The sequence below is a fragment of the Leuciscus leuciscus genome, assembly GCF_965113295.1.
Source record: "Leuciscus leuciscus genome assembly, chromosome: 3".
NCBI classification, from domain to species: domain Eukaryota; kingdom Metazoa; phylum Chordata; class Actinopteri; order Cypriniformes; family Leuciscidae; genus Leuciscus; species Leuciscus leuciscus.
In genome coordinates, this window is record NC_138727.1 from 6,833,277 (window position 1) to 6,858,131 (window position 24,855).

The 24,855-nt window shown below is 36.8% G+C and overlaps 1 protein-coding gene across 2 annotated transcripts in view; it reads left to right on the plus strand.

Moving 5' to 3' along the window:
* The window catches only part of erbb4a (erb-b2 receptor tyrosine kinase 4a), a 183,530-nt gene that overhangs the window by 96,760 nt on the left and 61,915 nt on the right, over nucleotides 1-24,855 (plus strand). For both annotated transcript variants that reach the window (XM_082163753.1, XM_082163754.1), the window contains exons 2-3: nucleotides 2,810-2,961; nucleotides 18,582-18,768. In XM_082163753.1, coding sequence (XP_082019879.1) covers nucleotides 2,810-2,961; nucleotides 18,582-18,768 — 339 coding nt within the window. The remainder of the gene's footprint in view (nucleotides 1-2,809; nucleotides 2,962-18,581; nucleotides 18,769-24,855) is intronic.

A 24,855-nucleotide genomic window follows, 5' to 3' on the forward strand; every position in this document is an offset into this window, starting at 1 on the left:
TTCAACAGTGAGAAAATCCAAGTGCAAATGTAGTCATTTGTAATCATAGACCAATATATCAGCCAATATTTAGCCATTTTGAGATTGTTGTATTGGTCCAAAACTGTGTCCAATAGACTGGAGGAAGTGGTCGTTCTTTCATCTTTTCTACATTTTCAAATGTACAATGACAATATACATAGCCTACATGGTTATTGTATAGGTCTATAAGTTGTTCATAATTGCAATGAAAACATGATAAAAAGCTGGATGAAAACATGAAAGGTCTTTTGGGAGACCTGAAAAGTGCAGATGTCTCATTGAAGCAAATGTGATGAACAGATTTGTTGCACATCAACGCCCCAGGAGCTTGGGGTTTACCGAGTCAAAAATGATGAGTGTGTGAAATAGCGGGATGGGTGTTAATGTGGTGATCTGTCACTCCATTGATCCTGCCTGGATCCCATATCCTGAAGTTCTGATGTGGGCTTTTCAGGTCTCTAAAGCTAAAGGCTCAGTTTCTGCCGACAAATGCCTTTGAAGTATGGACAGGAATCCCTTAGCGTCAGAAACGATCATGGATTATTGGGTCAGTGTGGGCAGGGAGTAAAAGGACACACTCTCATTTTTCATTCTTCAGTTTTGAGCACATCAGTCACCCTTATATTGAACGTTTCATTTGAAACACTTTTTGCCTCTAAGCCATAGTAAAGTAAATACTCAAAGTGCTGAAAGTTAAAGGCCAAGATTGTTGAGTGTATTCTGTAACATGCTTTATAAAGTAACAATAAATAACATTATAAAGTGACAATACTCGCCAATTGCCATATGTGTAAATAATTGGCTTTAGTGAGTAAATAAAATGTTTTATGCAAGTTTTCAGGGGCCTTGTTTATAAAATGTTGCGTAGAAACCGTCCTACATTTGATCTTACCATGCACAAAAAAACGTGCATCCAGATCTCTTCGCAAAAGATCTTGAAATGTTGCGCAGCTGAATGGTTTCAGATCTCTACCTTGTAAATGTCGCCAATTAATTTCATCAACATATAAAAGAGCACCAGTCAACATCCAAATGCTTTATTGAGAATGGCGAATGGCAAGAATTGCTAAGATTTCGAACTACCTGCAATACTCCGACTCTCGGTCAAAAGGAAAAGTGTGTACGGCTGCTTAGACCCTGACATGGCTCTAAGCACGTCAAAGACCATTTTTATAAATATGAATGCATGGATTTTAGCGAAAAAAAAAAAAATCAAATTCAACAAATTTGAAAGTTCAAATCTGTGCACACGCACGTTTTATAAATGAGGCCCCAGGGATAATTTTACTTTAGGGATAATTAAGATTTAAGTGAATGATAAAATGATTCTCTCTAATAGTGATGCACAACAGTGCTATTTTATTATAGCTTTTTATTAATATTTTGAATTAACTCTTACTTTTATCTTCAGTTTTCATTTTAATTTGAGTATTTTTGTTATGTGCTTTTGTCATTTATATATATATATATATATATATATATATATATATATATATTTATTTCTATTTCTATTTAGCTTTAAATAATTGTATTTCAGTTTTAGATTTAGTCGTTTTATTACTTCAAGTTATTTTATTTTCACACATTTTCTAACTCTCGAAGCCTGTTCTCATCACAGAATAAACATTACACGGTAATTGTGACACAATGTATATTTATATCTCACAAGTGACTATTTCTTATAAATGTGACTTTACATCTCTTTACAATTTCACAATTTATTTTAATTTTTTACCAGAAAAAAGGGCTTTCAAATCTTTGTTCTTTTTCTAAAACAAAAAGAGGTTGTGTGTCAGAAAGTGTCAGAAATTGAAAGTGCAGATAAAGCTATCTGCCTTTTCAATCTTACTACATGCATTTGTGCTCTGTGTGTTAAGCCCCGGTGAAAAGTGGGACAAATTAAGGTACTTTACAGCCTCAATCTGAGAGAGAGAGAGAGAGAGAGAGAGAGAGAGAGAGAGAGAGAGAGAGAGAGAGAGAGAAGAGGTAGAAGGAAAGGGTGGAAAAAAGATTGACGTCTTACATTTCCCTCTCTAGTGAGCTTTCTCAGAAACAAATTGACTCCAGCACAGAGGAGACCTCTATTTGTGAGAAACATGGTACTGGGACGACACATTGTTCTCCTCGCCAGATGCTTTTCTCACCTGTAGAAGTGGCATATTCAATAAGGGAATCTATTCTCCATTTGTCCAGCAGAGGTCTAAATCTTGGCTTTGTATACACCATGGCACCGCCGTGTCCTCCGGGACTACCTAACTGTGACAGTGAATGAATTTAGCTGGGAAGGGTGTAATTTGTCCACAGCAATAATATGGAGTGGTCCGCTCCACAGGCGGCGGGCCGTAATATAGCTCGCTGTAATGTAGAGAAACAGTCGCCCTCCGGGGTTCAATAACTGCTTATTACTCCTGCCTCCACTTCAGAAGCATCACCATCACCATCAGCCCAGTGGTTTCCCACATTATAACTCCAGCACAAATGCCTCTGCTCCGCTTATTCTCTAAGCCTGTTGAGCAAATACTCTGTTTGTGGTCATGGTTCTACAGGTCCGTGATCTAATAGATGATGTTAGGGAATTGTCCTCGCCAGCTCTCATTTGTCTTCATATAGAGGCGAGAGAGAAGCCTAGCTGGTCAGTTTTCAGCAACAGGTTATGACGTCTTGATGAAACTAGCTTCAGAACTGTGGATTTATTTATATGATCTTCAATCTTCTCAATGAACTAGTGCAAAACAGTTTTAGTCATCTGAATGATCATTCTCTCTGTCTCTCTTTTTCTCTTCTAAAGTGTGTCCTGGCACTGATAACAAGCTCAGCACGCTGTCTGATTTGGACCAGCAGTATAAGACCCTTCGGAAATTTTACGAGAACTGTGAGGTGGTCATGGGTAATCTGGAGATCACCAGTATTGAACGCAACCGCAACCTGTCTTTCCTCAAGGTGAGTACCAGCAGCAAATACTGATGATGGATGAATGGATAGATAGATGGGAAAAAAAAGTCTTACTCACCCCAAACTCACCTTAAAATCCTAGTTTGGTAGATTTGCACCGTGTGCACCTTTTATTAAAATGACACAAATTAACAAAATATAGAGCATTATTATGTGTGACTATATAAATACATTAATAGCAGAAGACTATTTTCTCTCAATATGAACACTCTAGTGACATGACATTAGAGAGCGAGCCATCCTGTATTTCTGGATTTCAAAGGCAGTTGGAGCTTTTAGCAGTCTTTTGTATGGGTGCTGCAATTACTGGCTGGTAACACTGATGGTTAAATAGCTCTTTTACATTTGCATTAATGGATGTTACTCTTCACTCTGGTTTCAAACTTGGTATGACTGTAGAAATGGAGCAAAAAAGGCTGTACATGGCTGCCTTGTTTTCACACTAAAACCAGGTGTATTACAGTACGTATTCACAGAGAAATCAACCGGCCACCGAGTCTCTAAATAAATGGATGCTTTTTCATGAAAGTCATCTCATACCGGTTCTAATGTATAGGATGAAAAAGTGAGAATAGCTAAAATTGTGTTGCACACATAAAAACAAAGTGTGTCATATGGTGGTCATAAGCATAATGTTAATAATTATCTGTCTATATGTCTTCTTTTAGAAGGTGGCTGACTATTTTACACTTGAATAATGACATTTAGAAGTTGTAATAGCCTTTAAAATGCAAAAATAAACAGTGATGGTGAGCTAAAATAAAGTAATACACTGAAAAGCTTGATTTTATGGAATGTAAAGTGTGTTTTTAACCCTTAAAGACCTTTATTGTAAAATGATTGTAGGCTTATTGCTTTTATACAGTATATCGGTGGAAACAGTGATATTATAAAAGGTTTATTCCTAATAAACCATTATTTTGCTACATACTGTAATAGTTTAATAGTCTATTAAGTTGCATAATTGGCGCGTATATAGAATGTGTCTTTGTCATCTCTTGTTTGATTGGTTCGAACCGCACATAAGAAGGTGGCCCAGGTCACGGTTCGCAGATAATATGAATGCAATCCGTCTTACATCACAGAAGTAAACCGATATGTTTCATCCAGTTATTATGCGTCTCAAATCCTGTGCATTTTGTTGAGACTCCCCTCTTATTTCGTCCCACCCTGATTACCATTGAACGAACAAAGACATGTTTCAAAGGTCTCTTGTTTACCTGTAGCCCTGATGTTTTCCCATCAATCTACCAGCATCCAGGATCAGGGTGCGTATCGGCAGGTGGTGTCACTTTGGCCTGTCAAATAGACCCATGGTCCGCTGTCAGGTTTTATCCTGGTCAAGGCCTGAGCGTTCCAGCAGCAGCAGCTAATGATGTTACAGGCTTTGACTGACTCTTCATTAAGGTCTGATCAATCAGGCTGCTGGCTACCTCATGCCTGCTTAGTGGAATACCAGAGTGGCTCAATGTCGGAGCTGCCAGGTCGTGTTAGCGTCAGGTACTGACACAGACAATTGCCTCTTTACATTTGTTGCTCTGCCACCGTGGTCCGTATACATGCAGTACATGTGGAGAGACAGATCTATGCAGTGATAGGACCTCTTTCAGGTCATTTTGTTCCTCCTTCCTTGTTAAAATCCTTCTCACATTTCAATCTCCGAGTTGAAAAACGCACTGCTGGTCTCTCTACCAATTTTACGGTGACCCGCGGTGTATTAAAGACTCTCTGTGCTCTTCATTTCATTTTTATTTTATTTTATAGAGGCATCAGTATTTGGGAAAGTAAAAGGGAAGATAAGAAAGAACTGATAAGAACGTAAATGTGTACCTTGAAATGCAGTGTAAGTTGCTTTGTATAAAAGCGTCTGCCAAATGAAAAAATTTAAAGGACAAGTTCGGTATTTTACACTTAAAGCCCTGTTTACAGATCGTATCTGATGAAATAGAACGGTTAAGATTAAAATTTGGACACATGCTCCTGTCCCGAGAATTTTAGGTTTATTTCGCTTTTGTGGACCTATTTTGCCAAACGCGCCACACCCGTGATTCTTCCGTTGAGAGCTTGAATAATAGACACTCCAGCCCAGTTGGTGGCGATAATGCACCTTTGCCAACTGCAAGCAAACCACGGGCATTTCATTGAATACACAGAAGAAGAAGAAGAAGCGGCGGAGTAATACCGTAAAGGTGCTGCGGTCTCACAGCAAGTCAATGGAGTTGGACAAAAACTACTATAAAACCTGTTGGAATGCATCTTTTTCAGCGATTTTTGATGGAACATATCAGTGAACACCCCTGACCACTCGGTGAGTTTCACGTCTTTGTAAACGAAAGTTTAATGTGTTTTTAGGACGGAATCTTCCAGTGCATATATAGACAACCATTGTGGGGGTGATGGGGGGAAGCGAAATAAACCTAAAATTCTCGGGACAGGAGAATGTGACCAAATTTTAATCTTAACCGTTCTATTTCATCAGATACGATCTGTAAACAGGGCTTTAAGTGTAAAATACCGAACTTGTCCTTTAAGTACCATGTACATCTAAAAGTATATTTTTAGATTGTGTAAATAATTTATAAATGAATAGGTTGTCATAACTGCATGCATATTTTTACATTACATTATTTTTTACATGTATCAATTTAGCAGATCCTTTTATCCAAAGCGACTTACAAACAATGAATGAATGAATGGTTATTATGGTATTATTATTACATATTTTTCCCTGATGAGGATATCCTTGGATATTACTATAATAAAGTAACCTCTCCACACTTATCATATGCACACACACAGATACATACATAACTAAATGAATGCATTCAAATCATTTATTTATTTATTTATTTATGTATGTATTTATCTGTGTCTGTGTGTGTCTGTGTGTGTGTGTGTGTGTGTGTGTGTGTGTGTGTGTGTGTGTGTGTGTGTGTGTGTGTGTGTGTGTGTGTGTGTGTGTGTGTGTGTGTACATGCATGCATATATAAAATAAAGTTTTGGATGCATGCTGCAGGACAGTCACCCACTGTTTGATATGTAATATCATCTGTCTGTTTTAAAAAAAAACACTTATATCCAATAAATCAGTTTTAAGTAACATGCAATATATCATGCATTTTATATATTTTGTATCCAATAAATCAGTTTTAAGTAACATGCAATATATCATGCATTTTATATATTTTGTATGCACTTTATTTATTTCAGGCGCTGCACATTTGTTGCATAATACTTACTGAATGGACATTCAGGTCTATGGTTTTGAATGCAATGCATTTTGGGTTATAAGGCATTGCAGCAGCCAGAGAAAGTTACACACAGTGACTGCACAACCAGCAAGTGAGTGACTCAACACAGAGAGATCGTGACACAGACTGGAGTAGTGGGCAGCTTGGACCATGTAAACAGACACTGTACACAAATGAACCCATCTGTGTTGCAGAGCTCTCTCTATTTTGAACTAGTTTCCCTTTCAGCAGAAGCAAGAGTCAAGAAAACTTGTTGAGAACTCTCCATTTTAGGAAAAAAATAATCATGGATTTGACCCAGAAAAATTATATTCAGGGCTTTAGCCACAGAAGTCCAGAAATGATGATGCCCTTAACAGTGGATTTATACCTTACGGTTTTATGCTGACACAACTAGACATTTTATGTGTCCAAAAGTCCAGACAGAATGCTTTTATATCTGGTAAAACTCAAACTTGAATACAAAAAGCAGCTAAGCCTAAGTGGTATTAGGCTTATTTAGAAAGCTTTGTATGAGTTGGTTTTACTTTTAATGTAATTGCAAGAGGATGGATCAAATGATTTATATTTTGTCGTTCTGGATGCCAAAATTACTCAAATAGTGTAGCAATGTTCGTTCATAAGGGAAGAAGGAGGAGGAAACCGGCAAATGTTCAACAGAATACTTACATTATAAAATAAACAAGCAGCTCCAACAGCTCTTGGCCCTGCTTGCCACAAATAGCTCTGTAAAATATGTAATTATTGTAATTATTATTATGAACTGTAATAATTGAATATGAAAATGTCACATTATGAACGTAAAATAGGACTTTTAACCCTGTAAAAACCTGATATAAGAAAAAATAGTCAGATATACTTTATAATAACAATAAAATAATAAAAAAAAGTTTGCACATGTGTTTTTTGGTTGTTTAATTTTTATCAATACGGCCCATATAGTAATGGCCCTATGATATAGTAAGAATATGGACCTCACACACAAAAAGCTTTTTGATGCAGATGTAATTTAAAATGCAAAAAAAGTAGAAAAAAAATGTAAATATATGATAGTTTTATAACAGTATAACAGAGTACATAAACTGCATATCAGTTATCAATCTATATCTCACAATCATATTGTCACGGGTTGTGAGGGAGAGACTAAACACACAACGAAGATGAAGAAGAAGATAAACAGGCTTTAATATTCCCACAGGTAAATCCATGGTAATCCACACACAACATACACATTGATGAGACCCAACAAGGACACACCAACTGAACTGAACTTAATTATGTGAGGTAATGCCACACACACACACACACAGACACACACACACACACACACACACACACACACACACACACACACACACACACACACACACACACAGACACACACACACACACACAGACACACACACACAGAGACACACACACACACAGACACACACACACACACACACACACAGACACACACACACACACAGACACACACACACACACACACACACACACACACACACACACACACACACACACACACACACACACACACACACACACACACACACACACACACACACACACACACACACACACACACACACACACCTGAACACAATTACAAAATCAAATCAGTGTAGGAGTATGGGAGATAATGACACACACACACACACACACACACACACCTGAACACAATGAAAACATCAAATCAGTGACAATGACAACAAACAAGGCAGGGAGAAATGGTGAACGAAAACAGTCTTTGATGGTGTGACACATATGTCTTAGTAAGATGATATTAAAATGCTTAGTTTTATGATCAAATAATGTAGTTTTTACAACACATACTGTATAATGTAATACAATGATGATTGAGAGATGAACAAATAAACGTTCCTCAAAAGCCTGATTTAATAATCACATTTTAACATGATTTATATATATATATATATATATATATATATATATATATATATATATATATATATATATATACATATATATGGATGGATAATCAAGTAAGCATAAGTTATCATAAGCTTAAGCTTAGTAAATGTTCATCGTGACATATACTGCATAAAATAAGGGGAACGTTTTCAGAATAATACTAAAAGGCCTTTTACTTGCTAAAAACCAAAAAGTATGAACAATAAATTAGAGGTTATAATTCATGTTCAATATTGTGTTTTTTTTTTTCAGCAAAGTTGTGATCATGTTTATATTAGACAGTAGGGGCCAGGAAACTGGTATAAAATATGACACAGTGGGCTTTATAGGGTTAAACATCCATGCAAAATAATTCCTGGCTGTTATAATTCCAGCATACAGTTATATATATATATATATATTTTTTTTTTTTATCAGGAGCTACTATCTTTCTACAATTTTGTTTCCTTATGTTTCCTCTTTGGCCAATGAGTTTAATAAGTCTGACTCTGCGATTACTTTAGTAAAACGCTCTGCTTCTCTACCCATTTCCCTCTTATGCTCCATAAAATCCACTTGCTTTCCTTTTTAATTAGGATGTAATCAGAATCTGGGCCTGTCATTAATCAAAGCCGCCTAAATGAGAGGGGATTGTCCAGCTCACTAGCCTCATTACAGATCTGTGTGTGTGTGAGACTGAGTGCTTTACTAATAGTTCAAGGTTGAAGCCTTTTGCAAACTCAGACACCAGTGATTCAGTCCCTTTGGTTTTCCTGAAATCAGTTTCTCAACGAGTCTTTCTGAATGTTACATCGTTACGCCAGTAGGTGGCAGGAAGGGAATGTCTGTGTGAGTGGTGAGTGAGTAATTCAATCGTTTGCTAAACCGATTCGTTAAAAACACTGATTCATTCAGAAATGTGCAACATTTGATTGTACAACTTTTTTTTCGCTGGTTCAGTAAGTAACTGTACTGTAAGTAACTTGGTATTAAAAAGCTTGCGATGCAAAAGCATTGTCATCATATGACCACATTAAACGTGACTGAGTGAATCATTTACTAAATTGATTTGTTTAGACTTTTGCATCATTTAGGAATGAAACAGTAAAACTAGCTGAATGAGTGAGTCAAACCATCAACTCCAATTTGTTCAAAAACAATGACTCATTCAGGAATGCCATGTTAATGGAAGCTTGTTTTTGCGACTATATCAAGCGATTCCAACTTTATAACACACAATTGCGAATTTTTATCTCACAATTCTGACTTTTTTTCTCACAATTGTGAGTTTTATCTCAGAATTGCGTGATATAAAGTCGCAATTGCAAGTTATAAAGTCAGAATTGCGTGATATAAAGTCGCAATTGTGTTATTAAGTCAGAATCGCGTTATATAAAGTCACAATTGCATGTTATAACGTCAGAATTGTGAGATATAAGCTCACAATTATGAGGAAAAAAGTCAGTCTTTTTTTCCTTATTGGACGTTTATAAGCTCACAATTCTGAGAAAATATGTCAGAATTGATATAAACTCGCAATTGCTTGTTAAAAAGTCAGAATTGCAAGATATAAACTCACAATTGCGTGTTATAAAGTCAGAATTATATCTCACAATTGTGTGTTATAAAGTCAGAATTGCAAGTTTATATCTCGCAATTCTGACTTTACAGTATATCTCGCAATTCTGTGATTAAAAAAGTCACAATTATCTTTTAAAATGTTTTACTCTGTTGCGGAAACAAGCTTCCATACATGTTAATGCCATGTAAAGTGTAGTAATTTTTCACAATATTGCTGTTTTTTTACTGTCTTTGCTCAAATAAATGCAGCCTTGGTGGACATATAAGAGACTTAAAAACAAAGTATTAGCGCAAAATCACTTCTTTCTCAGTTTACATAATACATAGTGCATACAGCATTAGTTTTGAATATGCCCAGTATTTCTGTATTTGGAAATGTCTATCAAAGTACCGAAGCTATATCCACTGTATTCTGAGTGAGTGCGAGACATCTCCTCCCTATAGCTGTTATTTCACCCACTTAATGTGTGCTGCTGAATGGGCATGCCCTTTCCCAAGAGGTAAATGAACCAGGCTGTAATTTTACTAGAGATGATGCTACTTGACTTCTGCACCTCTCATTTACAGATGTAGAATTTCACTACCTCCTCGCTAACGCTAAACCCTCTAAAATCACTTCAGCCTGACTCTCTTCAGCCTGACATAATGTGCCCAGTGAGAAAGACGAAGGGTTCAAGAGGGCTTGTGGGAGAAAATGGTAATTGTGTCTGTGGGCTAATAGCACTGCCTCATTATCCCACTGCACTGTCACCGCAACATTGTTGGAGGAGAGATTTTCAACGCGGCCGCGAGCTCACTAACATTAGTGTAATTACAGCTTTTTTTTATTGGAAATTAACACATTGTTAGATTAAGCATCTCTTCACCTTCGCATAAAAAGTGCTATCACAAATTTATAGTCTGTAAGCATATTAGAGTCTACTAATTATACACTTTAGCATTCATTATGCTTGAAATGCCATGAAATAAAGGCCATTTTCATGGCTATGTGGTCATATTTTCAACTTACTTTCTTTGTCATAACTTTTTACTGAGGAATGGCATCTTGTCTCGATCACCAGCTGGAGTGCCCTTGAGAGCCACCAGGGGGCACTCCATCACAGACTTTTGCCATTCCATCAAATACTTCATTTCCCATCATCCTTTGCCCGGACTCATCTTCCATTATTGTTTTCAGCTGTGTCTCATTAGCTCACCCTATAAAGCCCGGTTTATCGCTCTTTCCTGGCTAGATCTTGCATGTCTGTTGGTACTGCTATTCTGGGCCTTGTATCCTGGTTTTCCCATGTCTTGTTTTTGATTCTCTCAGTTTACCTCTGCTCTTATCTCAGACATTGTTTGGATTGGTTGTTTGTGCATGACCTTTGACTGTTTTTAACTTTGTTTGTGGATTGCCCTCATAATAAAGACTGCATGTGGATCTTCAACCCTTGTGTCTCTGAGCATTACATAACACATCTAATCACATCTGACTTTTTTTCTCTCGCAGTTGCGAGTTATAAAGTCAGAATGGCAGGATATAAACTCGCAATTGTGAGAAAAAAAGTCAGAAATGCGAGATATAAATGTGCAATTGCTAGAAAAAGTCATAATTGCGAGGAAAAAAGTCAGAATTGTGATTTCTCACGAAAGCAAATTTATATCTCACAATTCTGACTTTTCTCAAACAAGCCTACTTAACTCATTCAAAGGTTATTAAAGTTTTTTTTTATTTTTTTTTTAAGGAGTGTTTTAAAGATTTGTTGCGTTTTGAGAATCTACAAGATCTGCAGATGATTCGTTTAACAGGTGTTTCACATCAGTTTGTTTAATTGACAATTTAATGGCTTTTTAAACCAAGTTTTTTTTGGGGGGGGGATTCTTAAAGGTACAGTAGCTAGCTTAAACAGCCTGTTTGGATGGACAACAGTCATGTAATATTAAATTACTGTTTTTGGTCCAAGATCCTGAACATGAGGAGAAGAAAATGTAAGACATGCCCTCTTTAAAGTTTTATTTCAAAGCAATGATTCAGAATGATTGTGTTATTTTAGTTTTATTATAACTATAACAGTGTTTATTGTTTTTTTTAAATATTTTTATTATCTTTCATTTTCATATTTTCAGTTAACATTTTTCAGTTTAAATGTGCTTTTATCATTTTTCACATATAAATATTTATATTTACCATTTATTTAGTATTTAGTTATTTATTTATTTTTATGCTTTGGTAATTTAGTACTTCAATTTAAACTTTTTTATTTTATTTTTAGTTAATTGCCAAGGCAACATTTCTATTTTGTATTTTGTTTTAAAGGGCACCTATTATGCAAAATTCTCTTTTACATGGTGTTTGAACATAAATGTGTGTTGGCAGTGTGTGCACAGAACTACCCTATAATGATAAAAATCCACCCAGTGCTTTTTCTTAAATCCCCATAAATCATAAGCACTGTCTCAGAACAACCCGCTCTCAGATTGGGGGCAATGTGACGTACTTTTGCACAGGCCCCTCCCACGACTGTTGATGGACACTGCCGTATTAGCATAGACCCGCCCTGAGTGAGCTATACACAGTCCGCCATTGTTTCGACCTATACACAGTCCGCCATTGTTTCGACGCTGGAGCAGCTGTTTGTGTTTTGTTATAAGATGTAAGAATTAAACATATCAGTCTTCATTTACTCTCGTTGTTACTCAAGGATGAGTCTGTACCAACTGTTCATGATCCAGCTTACAGTCTCCGCAGCGATAGGCCTAACGTTAATGATCACGGCAGTAATGGAAGGGAGAGCGCGCACTTTATTACAGTTCATCGCAGTCGTTTTACGGATATAAAGTTTACCTGAAAAGCTGTGTATATATTTGTTTACTGTTAGTTGTAACAAGTGTTTTTGTGTAGTTCCCTGTGTATGTTGATGATGATGAAAGGGAGAGAGAAAGTTTATGGATTAGACTTTAATGCACACTTCTAATGTGTTTCTTCTGCTCTGTGATTTTCTGGAGTAACTGACGCTTCACCTTTTGTGTTATGTACACTAATAGTGGACAAAACTAAGATGAAAAATAAGTTGGAACCATGATTAAACTAAACTATACCTGTTCTATCTCCATACAGCAAATATTCTCTGGCTCTGTGGGCATTATTGTCTGACTCCTGGTCGAAATGAACACAGCTACTGAGAGTTTCAGTTTTAATATTATCATTCTCTGAGATGAGATTGTCCTGACAGAGCGTGAGCTCGCGAGGCTCCGCCCTCTGTGCCGGCAGCAGCAGCACATTTGCATTTAAAGGGATACACACTAAAACGGCGTGTTTTTCTCAGCCCCAAAAAGTGACAATTTAAACATGTATAAAATGATCTGTTGGGTGTTTTGAGCTAAAACTTCACATACACACTCTGGGAACATCAGATACTTATTTTACATCTTGTGAAAAGGGGCATAATAGGTGCCCTTTAAGTTTTCATCTAATATTTATTTTATTTTATTTTATTTCAGTTAACAGAAAAAAGTTTTATTTTATGACAACACTGCAATATACCCATTTCAGACAGTGAAAGTACTAGCTTTTAGAAAGTGTGTCCATCCAGTTTATTCACGGCTGTCTAGCTCTCATTACATCCACCAGTGTCATGACACGGCCTCTGAGGTGAAATGAATTCCTCACAGCAATTATAGTCACCTGAAAATTATTAGAGCTATATGAAAAGGCCTGACAATAAAAAAAGACCATAATTGAATGCACAGCATTCATATGAATGATGATTGAACTGTGTATCTTAATCTGTCAAATTAGACAATATTGACCCTGGCATTCACAAAGCTGAAGTGTAATTAATTCTAAATCAATTACACAAAATCCTTTATGAAAGCTTCTTGCCTTCGGATTGATTTTTAGCACAGAGCCGATGTAGTAATTTCTTGGTAAAAAAAAATAAAAAAAAGTTCTTCTATGAATTCAGTGCATTTAGATTCATCATGCAGTGATGGTTTATCATTCACAATATGCCAACTCTCTTCTCCGATGGTTTGCTGTTGTTTCAAAAAGATACTCGTAAAGGTCATGATTGCTATTCAAATGAAGGTAATGATCGTCTGAGATGCCGAGCACTTGAGGAAGTCCCATTATTTGAGTTATGGAAGACCAAACTTTGCTTACAACATGCATTCTTATTAAAATGAGTCTTCAATGCTGCCTAATTTAGCCATCCAAATTGTGTTCCTTCATGGATTTTTAATATTTGCCAGTGAGAGCTAGTTTCAGGCAAATATGTGCAATGTCATGTAGCTTGCCACATGGAGTGGAACAAACAGATTGCATTTAACAATAGCGATGACATTTATATTGTGTTGTTCTTTGGTTTGAATACAGAACAGACGTTGCCTGCTCGCCTTTGCCACATTCTGTCATCTAAAAATGGATGATTGTGACCCTAAAACTCTTCCCACTCCTCACTGCAGGGTTCTGTCAACTACCCTCCTCAATCACCATCTCATATCTCTCGCAAAAAAAAATGATCTCCTGCCACTTTTTCGCTTGTAACTGGAGTTGTTTTGTTTGTTCTGAATATTCTCCTGTTACTTCTGTTGCTGCCTCGTTCAAAAGATGCTCTCAATAAAGATGTCAGCAGACTTTTATCATGCTTTTACCAAGGACAGTCAAGACATCAAACAGCCAGTGAAATGTAGATTATAAAGTCATTAGAACTTCAAATATTTGCTGTTTGCTGAAGATCTTTTATTGCAAATTTCAGTCAAATAATTTGCTCTTTTGTAGCTTGCATTTAAATATCAACCATATCTTTGATGTTTCTCATAAAATTCCTTAGAAAAAAAAACGAATTATTGATAAATGAGATGATTGTGGACAAGGTATAGAGGTATCATGAATGTGGATAGCAGTTTAGATCACTTGGATGGGAGAATCTGATGGGAAATGTAGTTAATGTTGAGATATCTTTGTATTGCAGTATCTGATATCTTGGCAAATATAGGCACTGTTTGAGACATTGTTGAGATATCTTCTGAAAGATCACTGGGTTATTTATTTTTCTCTGAGAAGCTGGAGGCTTAATTGAAATTCTCCATGTAATCTCATTGCTGTCTAGAAGGAAAACAAATGTATTAAAGAGATCGGGATTTTTCGTTGCAATTGGAAATAATTTAAAAGTTTATTATATGACTTTTTATAGGATTTTTTATAGTTTCTATATACAAATGTATAGTATTAACAAATTGAACATCACATCAATAAATTGAGCTTATAGACTCAATTTAAGTCTCTGTAATAAGTGTTCTGTATTTCACATTCAATAAAACAGTAAATGATATGTATATGTAACATATGGATTAGTATGACCACACACAGTTGTATGCCATAACTGTATACATGGATATAATATCACAGTTTTTTGAAAAAGACAGGTTTTAGATAAACCAATTGCAGTTAATAATGTATTTTTAAGTCACACGATCATTGTTTTCAATGTCAGTCATCACTAGCTATGTTTCTATCCACTTATTTTTATGTGTATTTTGGAAAATCGCATAACAATGCTAGACAGAAACGCCATAGTTGCCTGGAAATCCAGACCCAAATCTGAAAGATTAATGGTCTGGCATCGAGTAATGAAAATCGCACAACTCGAGGGGCGGCACCAAGCATGCATTTGAAAATCTCACTGCATGCAATTGGATAACACTACGACCAATCACTGTCGTGATTGCGCTGTCACTAGCGCCGTCGTCATCTGTTTAGCTCACCTCTGGCTCGCCGTTATCAGATACACCGATGTGATTGGTGCAGATCGACTACAAGGGCATAGTTAATGAGCATCATTACTCAATGCCAGAGTAACTCGCTGAGCAAATTCAACTTGTGCTCTCGTGAGAACTCTGGATTTCCAGGGTACCATGATGGGCATGAATTAAAAAAATGTGAATAAAAAATGTATGCGCCTGAGACGGATAAAGACATGCACATAAACTACGATGAAAACAAGTTTACAGAATAAACCCCTCGATGTGCAACAAAAAACTCATGTGACTTTGCATGAAGTGTCGATGTGATTGGATAACTGGACTAACTAGCAGAACGATCGCATCGCACGGCACCTCAACATTTGGTTTGATCATTCTGAAATGCCGGAGCCAAATTATTTGTTTTAATTCTCTCCCAGAACTGTCTCATATGATTGCATTTCCAAACATCAGGCATCTAAAGGCAAGATAACATGACAGCATCATTTATGATGTAGGAAAAAAGAGCCACAGTGGCTTTCCTAATTGCAGCAACTTCCATATTTATTACAGATATTTTGCTCCAATGTTTCCAGGAAGTGTCGATTTTGTTCTCTTGAACACATGGGATGGAGGCGCTTCTTATTTGAAGCTTGTAGATTTGTGATGGATCACAGGCTGTCCAATGTCATACTTTGAAAATCAGTATTCATATAGTCAGTGTGTGTGTGTGTGTGTGTGTGTGTGTGTGTGCATGTACTTTATAGATCACTGCATTAACATTTACTGCGCTTTATATGTGTTCCTGTGACTTTTCTCCTGGGAACTGCATTGACAATAAAGTCATTGTGTGAAGGGAACAGTTATAATAGCAAATACTTTTCCCCATCTCAGAGCATGTCCAGATCTCTTAAACATACGGCTGATATAATGATTACCATGCTGTGTTACGAGCATGACCCTCAATCCAGGCAGGACATGTACGCTGTACAATATTATTTTAATGTAAAGCAACACCAAAACCTCATATCAAAATAATTTCAATTTTTTTCCCCCCTTTCAAATAGTCAGGTTTTGTCATTTTTCACCCACTTGCAATCACTTTTCTTCATATTTTGCCTCTGTTCAGCCGCCATAATGATAATTTACCACTGTTGATAGTTCAAACTCTGTGGTACTTGTCAATTGTGTTGTTGTTGTTATCCTTGAAGACTGTTATCCTTGTGTGTGTGTGTGTGTGTGTGTGTGTGTGTGTGTGTGTGTGTGTGTGTGTGTGTGTGTGTGTGTGTGTGTGTATTTGTGAGTGTCTGAATATATTAGCTGTCCTAGACCCACCAAAATGAACTTTCTGTATGAAAAAAAATACTCACAGCTGCTGTGTTTATGCATAACATTAAACACTAAGTTAAAAGAGCTGTTTGTTAACATGTTACTGCGATCTGACATTATTCAGAGTTATCCCAAGCTCCGTTTTAAAAGAGAAAAGCCTTCACAGGCACATTAACCAGCTTAAACCTCATTTAGCAATAAATTGTGTATTGTTTACTGCTTGCTAAATTGGCTTGAATCAATTATGAATTGCGGCGCAGAACTGTAATTGCAATTGAATTAGCCTGTGTTCTTAGGAAAGTCTATTAAAAAGACAAAAGCAAGATTTTCTTTTTATTATTTCTTGGCAGCTGAGGCACTGATCCAGTGAATTTTTAATACCAAAAGGGCAAGAAAACAAATTAATGTCAAAGTAAACAGTGTTATTTGGGAAGTTTGCTAAAAGCAAAGTAATCATTTAGATATATAAAGTAAATTAGAACCAAATTAGAAATTCTGCCCGTGTCCTGTAGCCCAGTGTTTTGGAGGATTGTTGGATTGTTGCTAGGTAACAGAAACTGCTGTCGACAATTACAGTAGTGCAGGTATGAAATCACTTTGTAGGCCAAAACGCGGAAACGAGTTAGCATTTTAGCACTTCCAGTTCCATCGTACCAAATTCAAAGCCATTTTTTTTAAATGGGATTTTGGTTAAATGGCTGAAATAAGGTCTGTGGTGACCACAAGCTCAAGACACTTTCATGTTTGCTCCGCCCAAGTAGCAGTGCTTCGCCTTCTGAGAATATAGTTCCCAGTAAGTATACTGTTAGTAGATGGCTGTGTCTCACGTGACCTTGTTATTTGTACACACTGTGACTATACAGATCACAACATGTAAATAGGAAAATGTTGGCGTTATTTTGTCACTTATTGGGAGCAGTATGCTAGCTGGAGCCGTTTACCTCCAGTCTTTGTGCTAAGCTAGGCTAGCGGTGGGTGCGTCAGACAGAGTTACAGCACGCACGGAGATGAAAAGGGTATGCATGGACTTATCTAACTCTGGGGGATACGGTGAATAAGCTAAAGTCCCAAAAAGTCGCCGTGTCCCTTTAAATGAATCATGCAAGGTGATTTACTAAGGTTTTGTTTACTAGTATCTGCGCCATTATTTACCACCCAAAAAAAAGCACGACTTTAACCAGACGCTATTTTGCGCTTGTCTTGGTAGATTGTGTTGGTGTCAGAATTTTACACTTGCATCAGCGCTTTTATGGGATTGCATCTTCACGCTAATTTGCCCTGTCTAGTAAATCTGGTCCTTTAGGTCCTGTCTGAAGTGTGACATAATAATGATCTCTAGCAGTGTGTCCTTGTGTGGGCTTCCAGTGCGCGTGACTGGCAGGTGACAGCTGTCACCGTGTGCTTGGTCAGCTCTTCAGATGGATTTCCGTGACTACACCAGCAGTGTGTGTGTGTGTCCGATCAGAACGGCTATATCACATTCACTTCTTCTGCATGAAATAGACCTGTCCTCTGTGCCTGCTAATGATACGCAGTGTGAAACAGTGATTGGATGTCAACATGATTGATGTGGGTGTGGAGAGGGAGGGTCCAGCGCTCTCTTGGGCCATTATCTCTTCAAATTATATCAAGGCTGTCTCGTTAGTCGACTAATAGACTCGATGATGAAGTTTTGGTAAAGCCTTGACTAAAGGACAAACTACATCTTTGAAACACCAAAAGAAAATAGCTCATGGGATTCGCCTGAGAAATGTAAAATATGTGCATTTAAGTTGTATGCTTAAGTTTCTTCATTTCTTTATATCTCCGCAGTCTATCCGGGAGGTGACGGGTTACGTGTTGGTGGCTCTGAACCAGTTTGACTATCTTCCTCTGGAGAACCTGCGGATCATCCGTGGCACTAAACTGTATGAAGGACGCTACTCTCTGGCCATCTTTCTCAACTACAGACGAGATGGCTACTTCGGCCTTAGACAACTCGGCCTCAAGAACCTGACAGGTACATTCTACAAAATGTTCATTCAGATATTGCAACTACAGTTTAAAACTGTTTTCTTGACTTTTGTTGGTTTTTATGTCAAAATCTTTGTCAAAGAAGATACATGTCTTTCTTCAAAAGTTCTGTAAGATTCTACCCTTAAATGCGCATTTAAGATGGTTTAGCAAAAAAAAAAAAAAAAGCAACATTTTTGTTTAGCACACATTGGGTCTCATTCATGAAACACGAGCAGAATTTTTTTGGAAAATCGTGTGTAAAGTGGTTCTGGCGTAAATTTTCCGATTCATTAAAATGTTCGTATTTTCCAAATGTTAGTTGGTACGAAAGAAATCTACACCTGCTCCCAGCCACGCGTAAATAGTGCGTTTAACATCTGAACGTTTTGCTCATTAATAAGGCTGCATTTTAATTCACCTTAATCGGGTACATATTTACACAGCATTTTGAAAAAATATTATATATAGTAATTACATACGTTTTTTCTTTTTACTTTTATTATGGGAGCCAGTAATAGCATCTGCAAACGGAACACAAGTCCGCAAGTCACACGTGTTGCAGTCAAGCTTCATGTCGAACCATTTTCTTTTCACTTCTGGGACTGTTCGATTAACAGATGAAACTCCATTAACTGCATCTGTAATATCCTGCCAAGCTTCCTTTTTTTTAGGACCTGATACGCCACTATGTACGAAAATAAAATGTGGCGTTTTGAATGAACTTCTGATAATAAAACTTCAATTTCTGCATCTGAGAAATTTCTCTTTTTCATTCGCTTTTGAGAAGACATGTTGAAATCCTTCGTTTGGTGTCATAATATGATGCCCATATATAGTTGTCAGTCGGATTTAATGGGCGGGATTTATGGTAATTGAGAATGAGCGTGCACGCGCGTCCCATTTACGACTGATTGGAATTCATTAACACACACACACATTTCACTATCAAATCTGACGTTTACGAAGTATTTGTGAATCAGGAGAAGAGTTTTCGGGAAGGTCTCTTTACGCGCAAATCACTCACATATTTACTCGTATATTTACGAATGTTTCATGAATGAGACCCATCCTTTGTTGGAATAAAGCTGGAGTTTTTAAGTTAGTTTAAAACTTATTTTAACTTAAAGAACTTAAAATGTTTTCTAGATAATGTGCTTTTTTTTTCTGTTAACATACAGTACTTTACCATTCAAACGTTTGGAGCCAGTAAGATTTCTTTTCGCCTGAAAAACAAAACAAAACAAAACTATACTTTTATTCAGCAAATATAAATTAAATTGATCAAAAGTCACTGTAAAGACATTTGTAGACATTGACATTTATAATATTTCCACAACAATATGAAGCAGCACAACTGTTTTCAACCTTGATAATAATAAGAAATGTTTCTTGAGCAGCAAATCAGCATATTAGAATGATTTCTGAAGGATCATGTGATACTGAAGAAATTCAGCTTTGCATCACAGGAATAAATTACATTTAAAAATATATTTAAACAGAACATTTTAATTTGTAGTTATATTTCACAATTGATTTTTGAACATTAGAGATGTTTTTCAAAAAAAAACATTTAAAAAAAATGTTACTAACCCCAAACTTTTAAACCATCCAAGATCAAAGATAATGAAGAGTTGTTGTTAATTCTTTTTACAAATTGTAATTTGTCTGCTAGTGCAGCACGTTTATTTACATGGCTGGTAATTATACTTCAGTCTATTTTTGTAATGTTTTGATGTCTAACTGATGTCTGTGTAAGTCGTGGTCTTAGTGGAAATCAGCATAGCAGGGACTGGTGTATGTGAACACGTTAGATAAGATTGGCACTAATAATGTCTTTCATGCTGTGCAGTGCAGCAGTTATTATGATAATCATGTACATCAGAAGACGTCTCTCATATAAATTAGTCACTCTTCATTATGCGACTGCTTTTTATCTTATCAGCGTATTATGTGTATCATTTGAACATGTTTTACAGATTGCATCTAGCTTTCTTTTTTTTTTTTTTTTTTTTGCCTTGCTTGGTTGCCCCATAGGGAGACTTTTGTTTACATCTTATACCATGTGAAATAGAAACTCATCTTAGAACAATATTTCCAGATCCCCGTTCGGATGCATAAAGATATGGAGGGAAAAAGAAACAGATCGAGGGGTCAAACAACCAACAGACAAATAGAGGAAGTCTTCGGCGCCTCAAAGCAAAATAGCCAGAGGCGTGATAACGGTTGTCTGACTTCTAGAAGCCCAGAGGAGTTCAGCTGGTGATGCGAGGTCGCAGTAGGTGAGGGACAGAAAGTTAAGACATGCCCAGCAGGCATCTTGCGTAACCATGTATTATTAATCTCAAATATGGCTTTTTCATTTTAATGGCTGATTAAACGATATCTCGGGTATGAGGATGAATAGAGCGCTGACAGTATGGGTGCGCCACCGCATTCTTGCCTTCACTTTTATTTGTTTCCTCAAAGATATGTTTTTCCTTTTATTGTTACTCTCTCTGTTGTGATGAGGTGTCAGATGGCATCTTTAAATGAATGGGGTTACAGGGCATGTCTTTGAAAAGAATCCACACAGCAGTTTTACTGCCACAAGAATGATTTTTGTCTGGCTTACAGTACATGAGAAACATGAGCATAAACATGAACTCGGCACTGACATGCTACATTGGCATTGAATTGACTTATGGAGAACATCTGATTAGCACATTAATCATATTTTTGTGCAGCTTAGTAGTTACTTACTTGACTGAATGTTAAGCCATATCATCTTAAAGGGATAGTTCACCCAAAAATGAAAATTCTGTCATCATTTACTCATCCTCAAGTTGTTCCAAACCTGTATGGTTTGGATATTTTGAAGAATGTCTGTAACCGAACAGTTGATGGGCACCATTGACTTCCATTGTATTTTTCCCCCATGCAGACTATGGAAATCGATGGGGTCCATTAATTGTTAGGTCATCCATATTCTTAAAATTATCGAGAATGAATAAAGAAATGTACCTACGGCAAAAACTCACTTAAACCAGCCTATGATGGTCTTAGCTGGCTATTTTTCTTTGATAGAGTGCTGCAGAATGGAAAATTATATTAAATCAACTGTCATGGCCATGAAAATCCAGCAAACCTGAAACCTTTCATACGACATGCATAAAAGGACATTTATAAAGAAATATCTACACCCATTATGTCAATCAATGGTGCCTGAAAAAGTAGCCACTAAAACTTTCACAGCTGAATCACACTTTTTTTAGTACAAGAATTATTACAAGCTTTCTGCTTTGAAACTCCCCAGAATGCATAGATTTTAAGTGCGTTAGTGGAAAGACAAGTTTTGCCCATTTTTAGGATCATAAAGACAAGTCTATATTATATATTCAACACTGATGCTGATGTTTTTTGAAAGCATTCATTTAAATTAGTTATTGACTGTTAACAACCTCAGTATATCAGTGAGAAATGTGCACTACAACCAGAATAACTTTTTTATTCTATACAATACAAGAGATTGCAAAGCTTCACACAATGGATGAAATGTTCCAGCCCAGTGTTGCAGAAAGTTTCACACTATTTATGATACTGCAACAGAGACCTTCATAAAACACAATGCTGTAAATCATAACCTCTATTGCAAGCAAGAAAATGCAACTGTGAAAAGTTGGCTGTGCTCAGTGATGGGAAGCGCTGCACATTTGTGGTAACCGTCATCTTTTGAATTCCTTGCTAAAGTCTTTGAATCTTTTTTTATTTTTATTTTTTTTTCATTGAATTTCTCTATTCCTCCAGCGATGCTGGTAAAGTCTGATTCTCAAGGCAATGGTAGCCATGTTTCTGCAATTTTCAATATTAGTTCTAGGAGATGAAAGTTGTTCTTCAGCCCCTTGAGATATTCAGCACATTGATGATGAATGGCTCCTTTGATTACACCCATGTGCTCTCATGGTTCCTCTACACAGCTCTGCAGCATGATCAATAGCTTTCATAAGACACTTCTGATACAATAATGGCTGTAACCTTATTTTCTGTGGTCCTTCAATCATATGTTCTCATAGATGTCCTCTGCCATAACACACAGCTGCACGAAGGGTAGTTTCATCAACCTTTTAGAATCTCAGATGATAGAACTTCATGCAACATGTTGTCGGGAATCAGTTCAATAATTGAGTGGGCAGATCCCTTTATGTAAATATTTCTTTCACCGCATCTGGCCAAAGGTTATTGAATAATACTATATATTGAATACTCAACCCATCATTGCATCACAAGCACTTGTGCAGTTGCTTGAAAATCAAGGCTTACATTAGACAATCTCATGAACAAGTCTGTTGTTCATATACAGTGCATTCTCTAGTGAATGCGATCTTAGAACACACTCCAGCAACGCGACAATAAGTCTCAGTGTGCACTGTGCAAAGCAATTAGACCATTATGCAGTATGCATACAAATTAAAAAGCATTACTCAGCTGATTCATCAAGATAGATGAAAAGGGCACACGCACTGCACACACACACGTGCACACTCACACACACACTCACTCACACACACACACACACACACACACACACACACACACACACACACACACACACACACACACACACACACACACACACACACACACACACACACACACACACACACACACACACACACACACACACACACACACACACACACACACACATATATATGAAGAGTTCAGATGCAAAATCCTCTTAAGTGCCATCTAAAATTTTCTTCTAGAATGATAATTTTTATAAAGCTTGTATATTTCAGTTAAGTAATTTCACTTAAATGACAATTAATAGGTAATTTGCATTGCCATTTAAGTGAAATTATTGAACTTAAATATACGAGCTTGATAAAAATGATCACTCTAGAAGAAAATTTCAGATGGCACTTAGAGGCTTTTGCATCTGAACTCTTCATATAGCAATGCTTTTGTCATATTCAAATGCATCAGAAAGCAATATTACAATGAATGTGCAATGCATAATCATTCATAAATCCATAATTTCCCATAGCCATGTTTTCTTTATAATAATGACAAATTGCCATATTAAAACATGGAACAGTGCGTTTAATAGGAACACTATGCATTAAATACTTACTGCAAATAGACTTTTGCCTAAACCTTGTTTTATCTATGTAAATAAACATGCTTTTTTTTTACCATTTTATTATATTTTATCTTAAAAAGGTTGGTAAATAATAAATTTAAAACCCCAGCAATATATTTTTTTATTGGTACAGAGTCAGACTGCTAATTTAATATTAGAAGTTTTATTTATTTACTTTTTAGAATATCAGTGGAACGTGTTTCGGTGGTCTTTATATAAATCATTAAATTGAAATCTTTACAAACTGTTGATTTTAGTTGGATTTAACAATAAACGACTATTATTTATAACTCTGAAATCTTAGACAGTGTGCCTGCGAATGTCGCAGCTTATAGGACATGTACAGAACAATTTAGATAAGAAATCACAGTTGTGTTTTTATTTGTCCGTTTTATAGTACATTGAATCCTGTTGAGTTATTCACTAAAGCTCTGCCATTGAGTCTACGCCATGTCTGCTGACTCCACAATTCTACCTTGCCTAATTTATTCATTATGTTACACAAATCTCCATGCAACCTATCACTTTGTGCCCTCATATGTATGCCTGTGCACATTCCCGGCGGTGTATTAATGCAGTAGCCTTGATGTGAAGCATGCTCGCCACCCACCCCCACAGAGCCTCTCGGGCTATAGTACGTCCAGTCCTCTGCTCTCCTCCACAGCCTTGGCTGCTCAGTTAGTGAACGCTTTCTTGCTTCTGAGCTTCTGTCCGTGAACCCAAGCCTGGGCCTCGTTCCGTGGACGTTTTTGATCCAGCTGGGCCCATGTATTGTTCAGCTTCTTTGCGGACAAGTTTCATGTTTTGCACTTAAGAGCAGCTGCTCAGATTTATCGTTCTGTTGTTTTCAAGGTCACTCATGCAGTGTCGACTGTGAATTTATGCCGTGTAAAGTGGGTGCCATTTCAGTACATTCATTTCATTTGCGCCACTTCCAAAACAGGGACATTATTGGGGAAATAGCTCAGTTGT